We start from the raw sequence: 18,080 nt of genomic DNA, 5'->3' as shown, positions 1-18,080 counted from the left end.
AGACTGCATTGAAAGCCTGAGTCATTTTTACAAGCTGAGTTTAACTGAGATGACATGTACTTCAAAGAAAAAAGTCAGCTGAACAAAGATGAGTGTTGTTGAATCTACACTTGAAGTAAAACAGAGTACTTTTTAGATTAATCTGGCTAATCTACAAAAAAAGATGCAAAAAGTTTCCTAGTTTTTTCTAAGTAGATTGGGCTGGATATTTGTATCAGTGCACACACAAACAAAAACCTGTGTTACTGTGTCACCATGTGTCAGGGCTCTCACAAAGAAAAAAAGATTTTAAAGGCTTAATGCTCATAGCAGGCTTAAGAACCACAACCAAGTCAATCAAAAGCCCCATGATCTAATGTTCTAATGTGAGCCAGATTCAATTTTATTTTGAAAATTTGATTTCCATCTTATTCCTGTGGCCGCTACTGTAAATCTGAATATGGGCCAAACTTCTGGTGCTAAATAATATTTTCTGTAATGCTCAGTCCCTGTTCCTTCAGTCGTGGTACTAATTACATGACAAAGTTAAATAAATGTCTTTAACAACAGTGTTGTAAACATGCTGCTCACTGTTTAAATGCATTTGGGATTTAATTCTTTCAACATTAATTCATCATTAATTCAAAACTTGACATTTACCAAACTGAAGAGCTGACAACTTGAGTCCTGGATAATTTTATTAATATAATTCCCACATTTTAACCCTTAGATGCATGACCTACCAATGCCTACACTCTTCCCTGAGTGAGGTCAAAAATGACCCCAATTAGAATGAAGGCTGTAAACTTAAGACATTTCTTTCATTTTGGTTAAAGATGATTATTTTTATTATATTTTGGTCAACAAAATAATTATTTCACGTTTGGCATGTTCATTTATCACTTTAATTAACATTTTATCACAAAACAGCTTTGAGAAAGGTAAAAAAAAAATAAAAAGGTAAACATCCAAAAATGATCCCAACACAAGAATAGTCAGAAATAATAATAAGTCTGCCTTTTACAAAGATTTGGTTTGATACTACATTATTTAATCATTTTCATAAACTACAGGAAATGATGAGATGTGATAAAAACACCTGAGGTGTTAAGATGTGTTTCAAACTGTTTAACCAGCAGTGATGAATGTTATTGATAACTAAATCTTTTTCACTGATCAGAACAAGGTCCATAAATGTCATTAACTAGACGCTGACACTAGAACAGAGCTGTCAAACTCAAGTCCTGGTCCAGTTCTCCCTGGCCCAGTGTCAGGTCTGCAGATTTCCTCCAGTATAAAAACGTAAACTTTAAAATATCCTTGTCATAAAAAGTAAAAAAAGTAAAAACAATTAGATAAAGAGTCAGGAATGTGGAAAAAAATAAATTGTGTTCAAAAATTGACCTTTAAATTTCACAACGTTAAATATGATGTCATAATTTGACCCTTTCAATTCATGATTTAGAATTTTATCTCAAATTTTGACTTTTTTGACACATAATTTTAAGTTTTTATGTCATATTTTGTGCTTATAGAGTCTCAATTTTAAATATTATATCATATTTTGACCTTTAAAACCTTAATTTCACTTTTAATCCTATATTTTACCATTAGACTCACAATTTATAATTTTGTCTTACATTTTTAAACTTGTGATTTCAAATTTAATCTAATATTTTGACCATTATAAACCTTGATTTTGTTTTTTTTATTTTTTACCTTTGAAAATCATGGTTTTATGGAATTAGATGTGTGGATGGACAGTAAATGTATACCTGACAGTCACAGCTGATAAAAATCAAAGGTTTCTAGGGTTCACCTTTGAAATTCCATAGAAAATGCTGGGGGTCATTCTTGACCCCACATATGGAAAAGTGTGGTACTGATACAAAAAATGCAATTACTTAAAAAAAATATAACAATTAGATACAAATCCAAATGGCCTCATGTCAAAGACAACCTATTTGAGGAATACATGAAAGATTAAATGCTAAAAATTAAAATGACAAAGATATGACAAAAAAAAACAAAACAAAACAAAACAAAAAAAAAAAAAACAATCGCTGTGGTCATTTTTGACCCCGCTTATACATCTAAGGGTTAAGAGGGATTAGTTGGTTGCTAATAAGGATTTCAGCAACCCAACAAACTAGAAATGTCACCTGAAGGTGGTGTCCAAACTCATTTAACAAAACCTGATCATTTCTATACTGATATGAAGCTAATAAAGTTAGCTAACTGTGCTTGTCTAGGTTATCTGAGGTAATGTCGTCACTTTGTACTCTCCAGTAGAGGGCAGAGAAATAATAATATTGCCCTGTTTGAGGTGAAGCAGTGGAAAGTTACATATTCTAATGTCCAAATTGCTCTAAAAATCACTTTTTACATCTCCTATTCAATGCAAAGTCCCATTTAGATTGAAGGGACTGGAAGTTGCGCCCATATTTCACGCAAAGAATCATGGGGACTAATGAGGTGGATAGGCCAATCAAAAAAGGACCACGGCCACATTTTGCCCCTGGACCATAGTTTGGACACCCCTTCTTATGCTCGATCATTAAGGCAGAGCCTGATACTGTTTGTTAAACAGGAAGCCCTGCTGTAAATCTTGATGTTCTCTGACCAGCTCAGCACAGCTGCGTCTGTGTATCTTTATACTAACTGGAGCACGTGGGTGCCCCCCCCCCCCCAGCCTTACCTGTTCCTTGGTTTATAATCCTGAACCTTGTTGTCCTTGCCCTGCTGTGTCTCACGTGCACCTCTGCTAGGCTCCGCCTCAGTCTCCTTCATCCTCATCCAGATGATTTTGCAGACACGGTCGTAGTTGTCTCTGGGCACCTGTGGGTGGATCCAGGTGGAGCGCGGAAACGGTGCGACTGCGCTCGTGAAGTCTCGTTCCATGTGTCGATCTTCTGGCCGCATCATTTTCTCGATCTTTTGCATTAATGAGTTTATAAAGCTCGTTATCTGCGTTTTAGTCAGGTTTGTTTTGGATCAGCTTTTTAAACTGAAACAAGCTGTGTTGGTAACACTCCAGGCTGCCATGGCAACCAGTTGAAATTCTAGAACGATGAGTTTTTAATGGCACTGATGTCAAAAGGCTACCTGACAAGTTTGGGCAGGATTTGTTGTTTTTAATAACTCAAATCCAATGAAATGCTTGAGTTTTCTCTAGTGGATGCATGAATGGGCCTGCAGCAGTTCTGTCCACACAAATTTCAAACTTCTTGCTCTTTCCATCTTTTGTGAGTCATTCAGCGGCTCACACTGTTCCAGTGAATCCTATCTGCACTCAAAGATGCTGCTGCGTGTCCCAGAGCAGCCGGATCGAGAGGGCATGGGCGCTGAAGTGTCGCTGAAGTTTAATTTAATGTTGCGTGGAGAGTTTTTATGATCTCCATCATACATGTGGGGTTGAAGGCCAACGCGCTTTACTGTTGCGCACGGCGCATTGCTGGGGAAAACTAATTACACCGGTCATATGCAAAAGTGGAAATGACATTCAGATTTACTGGCGAGGGTTCCAGCCTGTTAAGCATCAATTTCACGTTTAGTGAGCAGGACGTGGACATCTATGTTAAACTGCGCGGGCCAAACTGATGATTGGTCTTAATGGATGGAGACAATGGGCCCTAAATCTTACCATAACAAATTGGAACACGCTGGATTTAATGTATCATATGTTATCATTATCAGAGTTATCATTGTCATAATCAAAACTATTGGGATTGTCACAGTGGCGTGCACAGACTTTTTCAAGGGCAGGGGCGAAAAGAAAGAAAAGGGCACATACAGCGCATTCTCGCCACTGAAGACGCACTTTAGACATGTTTATATGATATACAATGGCAATTATATAGCCTTAAAACAGACTAACTAGACAGACTGCTCAAGTTTGTAGTTAGGATCAGCATCCACAAGAACTGTGAAGATTCATGGTTGGACTGTGAAGAACACAGAAATAAATAAATAAATCCCTAAGGGGGTCTGGGGGTCTTCCCCCAGAACATTTTCAATCAAGTAGGCTAGATGTCATTTCCTGTATTCTAGTGCATTTTAACACCATATTAGCACCAGAGAATCCAATCTGGTTCTGTGAGATATAGCTCTGGCTCAGTATAGATCAAAAAAGGGCCCAACATAAAAGTTATTGCAACAGTAATGTTTCATGGTATTTCTTGGTCCTAATGGTCTTCTGGAGTTTAGTGTGTTTTTTCCACCAAAGAGGGCAGTTTAGTGTGTTTTGCCAATGAGGAGGGTATTTAAACACGCCTTTTTGGCTCCCAAGAGGGCACCTTAGCAGAGTTTATCATGTTTTAACCAGACAAGAGGGCAGTTTAGCACACATTTTGGCTCTCAAGGGCACTTTAGCACGTGTTTTGGCTTCAAACAGGGCACTTTAGCATGTGTTTTTGCTCCCAAGAGTGCACTTCAGTGCACGTTTTTCAACAGTTGGGCCACGAGGGGGGGCGATGCCCCCCCCCCCATGCACACCACTGGATTGTCATGACATGAGATATTGACAAGTAGAGGCTGGATAGTTTATGCGCAAAAGTCTATTATTGACCTCATATCACGCCTAATGTTCACCTGTGACGGTTTATCTTAGTCACAGGTGAATGGTGAGAGTTAGATATCTGAAGGCATATGATTTGACTGGAGAGGGTGCTGAGAGTGGAGGAGAAAGGGAGGGCGAGAGAGAGGGAGGGAGCGAGAGAGGAGGAGAGAGAGAGAGAGGGAGAGAGAGAGAGAGACGCGCAGAGAAGGAGCTGGTCTGCAGTCTGAATCTTGGCGTCGCACAGACCCGAGACGACGCTGTGGCTCAGCGCTGCGATACTGGGAATACATCCATACTGCATATCTCTCTTCAAACACTCCGATCGGTGACTACACCGCAACCTTGGTCGAAAACTTCTCTCAAACGAGGCTATTTTTCGCTTGGATCTGGATAACCTCTGTGGCTCTCCATCCTTTCCTTTGAATCTAAGGACGAGTTGAAAAACGTGGATTATCTGCGCCGCAAATGTTGTCTTTAAAGGGAGATAAATTGAAAAGAAGGACAGATAAGTGCTGCTGGACAAAGTGAAGGAAGGATCTCCTGGCTTTTTTGTCGCGTGTGTGGTGATTTCGTTACATATGTGGAGCGGACGAGGGATTTTCGTGATTTTTTACGCGTGCGGGGTATATCAGTGACCACTTGAATCACGTCTCCCCCCTTTTTGGCTTTGCCTTCTCTCTTTTTTCCTCCCCCTTTAGGTGTGAAATCTATCTTCTCAGACAGAGACTCCGAACCCCTCGGTGCCCGCATGACATGGTTCAGTCCAGCTGCGAGATCCGAGCCTCCTCCATGCATTGGGATTTTTCTCAGCGCCGACACCGTGTGAATCTCTCTTTTTTGACCATCTGAGAACTATCGTGCCTGCCAGACCTGAGAAAAAAAAAGAAGCCCCCTGCCATGACCGCCGCTTCAAACCGGGACGGAGCTACGGGGAGACCGGAATGCGCATGCAGGAAAGGGGACGGAATACGGATTTTTGCTCTAATGAAGGCGGGAGTGCACGCGCACCATTGGAGCCGGGTGCTGTTCTTATACATGGGGCTTCTGGCCGCCTCAGTGAAGGGTAAGTCCCCCTCCTCTGTACAGCTGAAGACGTGCAAAATGCAGCAGGCTTACCCCCCCACCACCACACACTCCACCGCCCACCCTCCCCGATCTCTCACTGAATGCAAATCAGCATCAGCAACACGCACAGGCGCGCGCTCATCCTAAAGGCGCATTTTTTTAAGCATCACCCTTGCTGTGATGTCGCTGTTCCAGCACCCAAAGTTATTAATAGAGGAGAGGTGGCTGGCTGGGTGGCTATTTTGGTGCCAGCGGATCCTCTGGAATTGCAACTGAGCTCGTGTCTATCCCTGACTCTGCTGATGCGATTTATTTAAGGAGTGCGCGAGGTGGTTTTTCGAGGACATGGGTGTTTGAACAAACATGTTTTCTGAGTGATGCTTCAAGCAGATGGGAGGGTAAAACATAACAGGGATGCTCGTGAGGTGGTCAAACAGGCGGCTCATTATTATGCTGTTCAGAGTCCAAAAATGGGGGGGGGGGGGGGGGGTATGTGCGTGCGCGCGCGCACACAGAGGGGCTGTACTTCTCCCTAACTGTTCCTCTTCACTTCCCAAGTGATCACATTCTCCTCTAACTGAGTTAACGCCTATGAACATGGTTTGGTGTGCACTTTCTGCTCAGTTTTTGTGTGCGTGCGTGCGTGTTGACCAAGCAGCGTGCGCGTGGGCGTGTGTGAGAGTGTGTTAGCCTGCGTAAGGGTTGGGGGTGCAGGCCTAATTAACTGACTCTGGGTTTTCTGTCCTTGATTAATTGCAAATGCAAATCTTGCAAGGGGAGCTGGGCATTCAACAGATTATCATTACTATTAATTTACTCTGCGATTCTGAGAGGAGAGACTCAGTCCCTTCTCCTTCTCTTTGTCCGTGGACATTCATCACGAAAAGCTCGTGGCGTTATTTAAGAGGCCAAGCAAGATTTTTTTTGCGGGTCCTTTGGCAAAGAAAGCCAACCGTTTTATCACTGTCTTGGCTCCGCACCACAGAATGGGCACTATTTTTAGCAAAAGCCAAGAATACTGCCACGGCCACAATATGAATTTGACAGTGAGTCATGGCTCTGTGTTCGCCCACTCATACCTTTTTGGTTTGGACAGCACATAATCCACGAGTGAGTGGAAACTGGGCACATTTTCAGCACATTAGGCCGTGTGGTCTCGTGGAGTACTGAAATGCGTCTCCCACCCAATAACTCCCACTTGTCACCCACTTTTTTTTTTTTTTTTCTTCATCAAGCTTGTGTCATCAGCCACCCAAATGGTTTGGGTGGGATTTAGGTTCACAACTCTCAGACAAATCTCCCTGTCGGTGAAACCACATTTGACGCTTTGGGTTTTATTTGCGTCCAGGGAGCGCTTTTATTGCTCCTGAGTCTACTTTTGGAGCCAGTAAAGCGACTCTAACTTATTGCACATATTTACGAAGAGCAGCTGCAGAAGCTAGACTATCCATCCAGGCTCCCCCTCTGTAACAACGTTTACTTTAATCGTTGACCATAAATACAGTTGGATATCACACGTTCAGGTGGTCTGGCGCGTCCCTTGGTGCAGCAGCCACCAGCAATTGCCCCATCCTCCCATTGAGCGGCACCAGAGCCTCACGCTATGCTGAGAGGCGGCGCGAAGAGGGGGAAAGAGGGCCCAGGGTTCGTGTCGTTTCTCTCCCCATAATCGAACCACAAAGGAGCAGGATTGGTCTGTTAATCCAAGCAGAGAATACTGCATGCAACATGTGCGTTTTGTTTATTCCCAGGCCATTTTTGATAAGCTACAAGCATGTCTCGTGCGCATAAACAGTGATTTAACTCTCCTCATTTGTCACCCAGCCTCACTTTAAACACAGTCTCCCTTGTAGCCACATTTACGCTCCCAAAGGGCCACGCAGATAAAGACAGAGATGTGTGAGAGGCTTCTGACAAAGAGCTATTGAAGAGAGCAGCGCGCGCTCTCCATGGGATCAAAACCAGCTGTCCCAGTGGACTCGTAGCTCAATAAACGGTAATCAACCTCTATTCATTTAAACGCACGGAAGAAGAGGATGCAGAGGCCGCGAGGACAGGGAAGGAGGAGGGTAGAGGAGGCAGATTGAAGATGACGTGTTTCGTCTCTCCACTCCAGCTCGGCCGATATTAGATCACTCGTCAGCGGCGCATGAGACAGTCGCTCAGCATGTCCATTTACACGCAAGATCACGCTCCCGCCGTCCTCTCCTCTCTCATCCACGCGCTCCTTGCTATAAAGGCTCCGTGTTGCGCTCATGATGCAACTGGCAGTAATGTTATGAGCACTGGAGGGCTTGATGCCCCCTTTTTTCCTTTTTATCTTTTTACTTGATGACATTTGCCTGTATTCGCACCGTCATGAGGCTCCTGAAGAAAGAGCAAGGGCGAAAGTGGGGGGGGGGGGGGGGGGTGCACGCGCGCAAAAGCGCGTTTCCTTATGAATAACACAGGGAGAAATTTCCCTGTGGGGATTCGCTTTTGAAGTTCTGAAAATCAAAATATGACAAATTTAAACTTGAACATTTTAATGTGGAAGACCTCCGGGTATACAGAGCGGTCGTGGACTTTTAATTGACGCCATTTTAATTGGGAACACCTCTTTGGAAGCAACACTGATGATGCAAATAGCGTTTTCCCTGCACGTGACGACAAAATCTTAGCGAAGAAGTAGACTTTAAAAATTTAAAACGCACAAAAATGTCAGTTGCGTAGCTTAAAATCAGTTAGAGTGTGAATATCCTTACAGTGGGCCACGGGCCACCCACATCTCACTGCATGTTGACATTTTCAGCACCATGGACAGAGCAGGGCGCAGCTGAACTTCTCTTCAGCACCACGGACAGCTCTCCGAGCCAGCAGCCTCAGCAGCAGCTGCTCCTCAGTGGAGGGCTCGCTGGCTCCATGAGTTGGGACTTCTCCAATGTTTTCATGGCTTTGAACCCTCAATTAGACACAGACTTCAAACCCTGGCTTGACAAGATCACAACATAAGCTGTCTGCTGTTGGGTTGATTATGAATTTGGGACTATTTTAGGCACAGTGAGAGCAAAGTGTAGACTTTAGCAGCCATACCCTTGCGTTTTCTCACTAAAATGGCACGTTGAGAAAACCTGTGCTGACTCTTAGAGCATAGTTCTTCATCAGTTTGGGTGATATTTTGTTTTCAAGCCAAAATATGATCTATTTAAACATCTACAAAGGGAATATTTGATCACTTCTGTGTCTTGTGATGATTAATTGAGATTCTAAGTAGGTTTTACAGCAAAATAAGAAACATAATGGTGTAGGCTTCAATGTACATCAGTTTGATAAAAGGTTTTGTTGTAAACCCATTATATACAGCCATGGATGAAAGTATTGGCACCCCTGGAATTTTTCCAGAAAATACACCATTCCTCCCAGAAATTGTTGCAATTACAAATGTTTTTGGTATACATGTTTATTTCCTTTATGTGCATTGGAACAACACAACAAATCTGAATTAAAAAAGACAAAATTGACATAATTTTACACAAAACTCAAAAATGGGCCAGACAAAATTGTTGGCACCCTCAACTTAATATTTGGTTGCACACCCTTGGGAAAAAATAACTGAAACCAATCGCTTCCTATAACCATCAACAGGCTTCTTACGCCTCTCAAATGGAATTTTGGACCACTCTTCTTTTGCAGACTGCTCCAGGTCTCTCAGATTTGAAGGGTGCTTCTTGCAACAGCAGTTTTGAGATCTCTCCGTAGGTGTTCAATGGGATTTAGATCCGGACTCATTGCTGGCCACTTCAGAACTCTCCAGCTTTATCTCCAACCATTTTTTGGTGCTTTTAAGGTATGTTTGAGTCATTGTCCTGCTGGAACACCCATGACCTCTGACGCAGACCCAGCTTTCTGACACTAGGACCTACATTGCTGCCCAGATTTTTTTGATAGTCTCCAGATTTCATGATTCCTTGCATACAGTCAAAGCACCCAGTGCCAGAGGCAGCAAAACAACCCCAAAACATCATTGAACCTCCACCATGTTTGACTGTAGGTACTGTGTTCTTTTCTTAGTAGGCCTCATTCTGTTTTTTGTAAACAGTAGAATGACGTGCTTTTCCAAAAAGCTCTACTTTAGTCTCATCTGTCCACAAAATGTTCTCCCAGAAGGATTGAGGCTTACTCAGGTACGTTTTTGCAAACTCCAGTCTGGCTTTTTTATGTCTCTTTGTCAGCAGTGGGGTTCTCCTCGGTCTCCTGCCATAGCGCTTCATCTCATTCAGATGACCACGTATGGTCCCAGCTGACACTTTTGCACCCTGAGTCTGCAGGACAGCCTGAATTTGTGTGGAAGTTGACTGAGGATGTTTATCCACCATTCCAACCATCCTGTGTTGCATTCTTTTGTCAGTTTTTCTCTTCTGTCCACGTCCAGGGAGATTAGCCACAGTGCCATGGGTTATAAACTTCTTCATTATATTACGCACAGTGGACAAAGGAATGTCAAGATCTCTGGAGATGGTCTTTAACCTTGAGATTGTTCATATTTTTCTACAATTTTGCTTCTTAAGTCCTCAGACGATTCTGGGCTCTTCTTTCTCTTCTCCATGCTTGGTGTGACACACACAGGCACACAACACAAAGGTTGAGTCAACTTTTAGACATTCTAACTGGCTTCAGGTGTGATTTCTAGATTGCCAGCACCTGTTACTGCCACAGGTGAGTTTAAATGAGCATCACATGCTTGAAATAAAGTGATTCACCCATAGTTTTAAAAGGGTGACAATAATTTTGTCCAGCCCATCTTTTGAGTTTTGTGTAAAATTATGTCAATTTTGTCTTTTTTATTCAGATTTTTTGTGTTGCTCCAATGCACATAAAGGAAATAAACATGTGTATACCAAAAACATTTGTAATTGCAACCATTTCTGGGAGAAATGGTGTATTTTCTGGAAAAATTCCAGGGGTGCCAGTACTTTCGTCCATGACTGTATTGAATCTGCTTCTAGTTAAATCTCAGTTTCTTGTTGTGAACTACCATCAGGGGGGCACTGTGTTCCCTTTGGATAAATATAAGCTGAGATGCATGTCTGTGGATGCAACGTGACAGTTGGTTGAGAGAGAGTCCCTGATCAAATGTGGAAAAAAAATCACTATTGAGTTCCTGCAAGCCAATCCGCCTATCAAACACACATTCTCATGCGCCTTATGTTCCCCATATGTATTTCCATGATGCATACGTGCACATCTATACTCACCCTCCCACCTGCCTGCTACTCTCAATCTCAAATCCTCCTCTACCTGCATGCTCCGCTGCTCCCCTATCTCCCATCTGCTCTCCGCACTCACTGTTGAGCAATAAAGGATGGAAGGGGAGCTGAAAAACAGACATTATCTATTTACCCAAAACAGAAAAAATGTCTAGAATGCAAAGTAGATGTTTAAATCTGTGTTTTTCTACTTGAGGAAAGAGCTGCAGAGAGGGAGAGAGAATAGCCGTCAAGAGAAAGATAGAGATCGTAAAGAGGTGGCACAGGGAGGGAGAGCGAAAAAAAAAGTGAAAACAGCGGGGAAGAATCTACTGTGAAGGGGAAATGAGAGGCAAAGAGGGGAGACGACTGCCGGAGCAGAGGGGCGATAAGCTTCCACCAGCTGAGAGATAATCCAGGCCCTATGTTTCTGTGCACTTTTGAGTGCTGGGTGATTTTCCTCTCTTTAGTAAATGATCTATTTTAGAAGGCTCATTTTCTTATCAGGCATCAAGCAGACTCCTATTTCAGAAACTAACAGCGTGTAAGTAAGCTTATGGGCATGGGTGTGTTTGGATGAGTGGGGAAGGTGCCGCCCCCATTCACTCCAGGATGATTAGACCAAAGTGTTGACAAGCAGGTCATTAGTCTGCTCAAAAGCGCTCAGCTAGCTCGTGTGAATGTAAGAAAGTATTTGCAATAACTCCTCGTTCTTTTGAACGCCCTCCTTCTCCCACCCACGTGCTGATGTGTCACAGTGTTAATTTTTTCGACTAAGGTTATGAGTAAAATGTTTGTTGACTACCTTTTTTCAGGAGGAAGACTAGACTAAGATTAGCTAGAAATATGGCTTTGGCGGGGGGAAACTCTGGTGAAAAGTAGTTTTAGTAAGACGTTAGTGCTCCACTGTGGGACAAAATCCATAAGATTTCTTCATTGTATTTATGACCCTAATACCTAAAAAGTTGGGGCGCCATACGCAGTATAAATGAAAACAGAATGCAATGATTTGTAGAGCTCATATTTTATTCACAACAAAACATAGACAATATATCAGATGTTAAAACTGAGATGTTTTACTGTTTCATGAAAAAAGAGCTAATTTTGAAGTCAATGGCAGCAAAACATCTAAAACAAGTAGGGACGGGGCAGCAAAAGGCTGTAAATAAATGGAGTTGTATTATTAAGGGCAGCTAATTAGGCTAACTGGCAACAGGTCAGTAAGATAACTGGGAGTAAGAGGAGCATTTTAGAGAGGCAGAGTGTCTCAGAAGTAAAGATGGGCAGAGGTTCACCAATCTGCAAAAAACTGTGACAAAAAACTGTGTGAGAAAAAAATGTACAATGTAAAATCGCAAATATTGAATATCTCACCATGTATGGCACACAATTTCCCCAAAAGATCCAGAGAATCTGGAGAAACATGTGCTCACAGGACAAGGCCGAAGATCAATACTGGATGCATGTGGCTCTCAGGCAGCACTGCATTAAACACAGGCGTGATTCTGTACTGGAAATTATTGCATGGATGGGCTCAAGAACACAACAAATGCAAGTTGAAGCTGTATTGTGCAAAGAGGAAACCATGTGTGAATTCAATCCAGAAACAATGCGGTCTTCTCTGGGCCAAAGCTCATTTGAAATGGAAAACTGTTCTGTGGTCAGGTGAATCAAATTTTGCCCTGTGTACTAAAGAGAAGAGGGCCCATCCAGTTTGTTATCAATGCACGGCTCTAAAGCCTGCGTCTCTGATGGTATGGGGTTGCATTAGTGCCTATTGTGTGGGAAGCTTACACATCTGGAAAGGCACTATCTATGCTGAAAAGTAGAGAGAGGTTTAAGGGCAACATACACTCCCATCCTGACAATGTCTCTTTCAGGAAAGGCGTTGCATCTTTCAGCATAACAATGCTAAACCACAGACCCCATCCATCAAAATAGCATGACACTGCAGAAGAAGAGCTCTGTTGCTAAGCTGGCCATCCTGCAGTCCAGACCTTTCACTGATAGAGAACATTTGGCACATCAGAAAATTTAAAACCTAGCAAAGAAGACCCAGGACTGTTGAGCAGCTAGAATCTTACATCAGACAAGAATGGGACAACAAAACTCCAGTGACTGGTCTCCTCATGTCCTAGATGTTTACAGACAATGTAAACAGAAGAGGGGGGTGTTAAACAATGGAAAACATTTCCCTTTCTCTATTTTTGATTCATGCTGCAGCCATCAAATTCACAATGATTAGAGAGAAAGGCAAAGACTCAAGGCTTCATAGACTAAAGGAATAAAGGTTGAAAATGATAATAATGTGAGTTAAAGTAAAGAACATTATAATGTAAAGACTAAATTTTAAATTGACACTGGTGAATCACCCCCTCTTCTGTGTCTCTCTCCCTTGTCTTCCCCTTCTACCTTCTCCTGCCATCCTCCTTCCCTTCATCCATCTTTCCTTCCATCAATTCCTCCCCTCTCTCCCTCCGCCCCCCTCTCTGGTGATTCACACTGTCATCTGTCTCCAGATGGCCGAAGCTCTGTCACTGTGCTTCGTCACACTGATCACAGCCACACACAGTGACTCACACACACACGCTCACTCACTTATTCATGCATGCTCTCAGACTCCCCCAGCTCTGAGCAGAAAAAAACTTTACTGCCTTCATGCTGTCATTCACCAGTGTACACACACTAAGTTAACTGTAAGACATCTAGGAGTGTCATCAGAAGCACTTCTGTGGGGGTAACCAATTTAGCTATAATACAATAGAATCACTTCCTCTGCAGTTTCATCTATTAGATGCTGAAAAAGCTTCTGTGCAGTAAAGCTAGACCACAACAGTCAACAGATTTTAGCATATAAAAGTCCACCACATTTTCAGATCTGTAACCAGCAAAGCCTTTCCTTTAAAGACAGGAAAGGCTTGTGGGTAATGATTACACATGACCTAGCTTTCTATGGGAAGTGATTCTCTCCTGTATCTGAGTGAAAGTAAAATAATGAGCTCAGGGTCAGGTTTAGCTGCTCTGCAGAGTGTCTTAATTCAGTTCACTGGTCTAAGTGACTAAAGTGACTGTTTAATAAATGTTAGCACAATGTGACAAGAACATTCTTCACTGCCAGGCTAATTAGCTACTTAAAAGGTACAGGCCACTAACTAGCTAAAGCTAAGGTTTAAAAGGGCTACAGTTCAGTGAAACTTGAACAAGCAATGCCCCAGATAGAGTGTGGAGGACACAAATAGGGTAGGGTCAGTTTTATTATGTTACATCATAAATTTCAAATGAGTGTCAGGTTTCTCAGCTGTTTTTCCTTACACATAAGCATCATTGGCACTGCTAGCATAGAGGATATGTGCAACTTACTGACTAACTGATTAAACCTTTCTATCTTCACTATCTGGCACCAGGATTACTAGTTACATTCGTTATCACACAGTTTGGCACTATTTTTATCTCGAGAATTGTGGTAAAGTTGGATGTAGGTTGTCAATCCTTCCATCCATTTTCTACACTGCTTACCTCGTTGGGGGTCACGGGGGTGCTGGAGCCTATCCCAGCTGTCATTGGGTGAGAGGCGGGGTACACCCTGGACTGGTTGCCAGCCAATCACAGGTTGGATGTTGGTTGTTGCTATGTGGCATATGCATGTCAATGTTAACCTGCAAAGCAGTGTTGATTTCGTCAGCAAAAACTCAAAATGTTCATTGGCAGCCTTTTATCCATGAGAAAGACTTGACTAAGACTAGCCGAAAATAGATCTTTGATGACTAAAACGGATTAAAATGTAATTTAGTTTTCGTTGGAAATCTGTAATCCATGATATTTCTCCACTGTGGTAAGTCTGTGGAAATACAGTGCATCAGTATCTCATCTGCCTCTCAGCTGGAGAAAGCAGGGACCCCAGGTTTGGCAGGGTGCAGAGAACACACTACCAGGATTTAGTACCAGATTCAGGCAAGAGAATAAATGCTTGAACCAAAAGTCAAGGCTGAAATGTGGGGACTTTTGATTGACTAAAACTAGACTTAAATGTTTCAGAGTTTTCGTCAGCTAAAACTAGACCAAACCTATAAAGCGGGGGTCATCGAGTACATTTGCACAAGGGCCAGATTTAGTAGTGACAGAGACTCTGGGGGCTGATCTTACCAATAAACAAAACTCAAATAAATATTTTGGCCCCATTAACACTGTATTGGTATTTGTATTTTCTTTCAAATCCCAGAGAATAAGGGCCTCCCCGATTGTTATTTAGCACCAATATTAACTCATCTGTGACACTTTTTAACCCCTTTTCACTACTTCATCTGGCCCTTTCTGCAACATGTTCTGCCACTCCCAACCCTTTTTTGAGAATTTTTGCCACTTTTAAACCAAGTTTTGAAACTTTTTGCCTATTTTGCAATTCTTTTACCTCTTTTTACCCCTTTCCCTTCATGTTTTATCCCTTTTGTGCCACTCTTTTATCCATTTTTGCAACTTTTCATCTATTTTTTCCTCTTTTTAACCCTTTTTTATTACATTTTTCACAAATTTTGCCACTTTAAACTCATTTTTGATGCTTTGAGACTTTTCTTCCTCTTTTACAATTTTGACCTATTTTCACCACTTTTCCTCACAATTTTCGTCCCTTTGTGCCATGCTCTAACCCCTTTTCGCTACTTCCTTGGGCCATTTTTGCAACATTTCCACTGGTCTGAAACCATTTCTTGAAAAAATGTATCTTTAAAAAATTTACTTACGATGGCTGACAACAGATTTTTTGTAAAAACAAATCAGATGTTAAGTCATTCATAAACTATTTCAATATTAATTGTTTTTGGTGGATTTAACAGATGCAGAGACTTAAAGCCAAACGATACCCTTAAAACCACAACATCTTCTTTTCCTCTTTTCTCAATTTAATGATCTTCTGGGGGCCGGACAGGAAGCTTTGGGGGGCCTGATTTGGCCCTCGGGCCACCAGTTGATGATCAGTGCTATAAAGGGTAGAAATAACTAAAATGTGACTAAACTTAAAGGTGTTTAATCTAAAGACTAAGACAGGGACTAAAATTAAAGATAGCTGTCAAAATGAACACTGCTGCAAAGAAGGTCAAAGGGTTAGGTGCTGTGACCCAATCCTTTAGTTGCTGTAGGTTCTAGACAGTGTTGGGTGTGACACGTTGCAAAGTATTGCATCACAGCTGCTAACTTATTAATCACTTTACCTTTACTGTAAAGTGATAATACTTGTGTTACTGTAAATCCTCCAACTGCCTGTGAAACAGGAGCACGGAAAAAACAAATCAAGCATCCTTTATAATGTGAGCTCACACTACACTGCTGATTCAGGTCAAAGAGACATCAGCTTGAGTCCGTGGAGCAGGGAGGGGAAAACAGCAGAGCAGTTCTTATAGGAGAAATGCACAATACTTTGAAATTGTTACACTAAAGGACAAGAATGTGAACATGAAGTGTAAACTTTGCATGTGCTAGAAATGACTCTCCACGTAAACTCCGCACTAAATCTTAAAGCTAGAAGCTAGAAGCTAAAGACCTCCAGAGCCAGACCGAGGCTTAAGATGACACCTGCCAAGCAGCCAAAGCTTGATTTCTTACAACCTCAGGTACCCATAAAAGCTGAGATAAAGAGGCTTGTGGCAGCATATATAGAGGAGGAAATGTTACCTGCTGCTGCTGGTGCTTTGTTCTTGACATATTTGTCTATGAGGTCCTGTTTGGGTAGGGTTTTCACATCTTTACAGTCACCTTTTTTGTATTATATAGCAGAAAGGAGAGACCCCGTGTAAGTCCTCCTTATTTGACTAAGGATTTGCTAACTGTGGTGTGCAGAATCATCAGCCTGCAACAACGGTCTTTTGTTGACTTTATCAACATGACTTCAATCAGCTTAATATAACAGATGAATTGGACTTTTTGTGGAGCACATTTACACTGAGTCCTGTCTTGTAGCATCACTTCTTTTGTTGGCATCACTCACATATCCTTACATCTTTATTTGCATGCAATAGTGCCATTACCTTATGATAAACTAAAGTGGGAATATGTGAGGTTTGGCATTGGCAATCAAGTTACAGATGATGAAGGAGTAATGCAAAAGTAATGTAACTCATCATTTTTAGCTGTGAGTACTGAGTGATGTGATGGATTTCCTTTTTTTTTTGAGTTGCCATCCCAACACTGGTACCAGTTGGTGTCAGATCAGCTCGTGTTCCTGTGTCTGCTAGTGATCTTGCACATGATTGGCTGTCAGTTTGTGTTGTGCGGTAGGTAGTACAGTGTGATCAGCAGGGTTCATTGTGGACCTCATAGTGACTGTTGGATGGTGGTATACAGGAGTGAAATGCAGTGAAAGATTTTGTTTCCTTCATATGGTGACAGAGCGGTCAAAATATTAGGAACACCTTTCAAGAAAACTCACTGGTAGACCCCCACTTCAGATGAGTAGTACAAGTATGTAGAAGCTTTGCAAAAGGAGAATTTCTGGCAGAGCTGCTGTGAAGGATTGTGTTTGAATTCACAAATGATCTGGTTTTAAATCTATTCTTTTTTTACGCCAGTAAATACCTGAATCTATGTGCACAGTGTCATGAGTGATGAGTCTGATTGTGCTGCTGCTCTCCAGTAAGGACCCCGATCATGACACTGTTTTAGTGGATCTGATAGACTGGTGCAAGACCTCTTCTATGGGCATTAATGTATCCCACAAAGTGGGTTTCAGGAAGAATCCCACTGCCAATTCTCCTGCTGTTATTAACTGACAGGATCAACCAAACCACCTGCTGTTTGAGGAGTTCTTGCTGCTCCCATCTGGCCACAGATACACCTTTTAGACAAGCTGGACAACCAACCCAAAGTTCTTTTTCCTGACTTCCATCAGCTTTTTAAATAGCGTAATGTGATATAACGTTATAATGCACTTTGGAATTGCCCTTTTTTTATCATTTAAGAGTGTTTTCTAATTCCTGTATGCCTCTTTTATTTATTTTTATAGGTTGTGAGATGGTTTGTGTGGTACCAGTCGCTGTGAAATAGATAGCCAATCAGGGATAATGAAGATACCCTTGATTCTGAATCCTTGATGAAGTCATGGCTCATCAGTGTGTGGTATAGTTGCATTGACATTGACATTAAAATCCCAATGTTAATATGCTTAGGGGCTCTGGTTGTAAAGATAGCAGTTCAAGTCTTTCACAAGCAGACGAAACCTGTTGGAATTTAAATGAGTGATACTTTTTCCTTCATTATGACTCTCA

General features: G+C 42.0%; 1 protein-coding gene across 1 annotated transcript in view; it reads left to right on the top strand.

Moving 5' to 3' along the window:
* The first annotated feature begins 5,434 nt into the window (after positions 1-5,434).
* The window catches only part of csmd2 (CUB and Sushi multiple domains 2), a 443,344-nt gene continuing 430,698 nt past the window's right edge, over positions 5,435-18,080 (top strand). The window contains exon 1 of the mRNA XM_041809040.1: positions 5,435-5,600. Coding sequence (XP_041664974.1) covers positions 5,435-5,600 — 166 coding nt within the window. The remainder of the gene's footprint in view (positions 5,601-18,080) is intronic.

The sequence above is a fragment of the Cheilinus undulatus genome, linkage group 16, assembly GCF_018320785.1.
Source record: "Cheilinus undulatus linkage group 16, ASM1832078v1, whole genome shotgun sequence".
Taxonomy (NCBI): Eukaryota; Metazoa; Chordata; class Actinopteri; order Labriformes; family Labridae; genus Cheilinus; species Cheilinus undulatus.
Note: the sequence above shows the minus strand (reverse complement) of the source record. Positions and strands in the feature narration are given on the sequence as shown.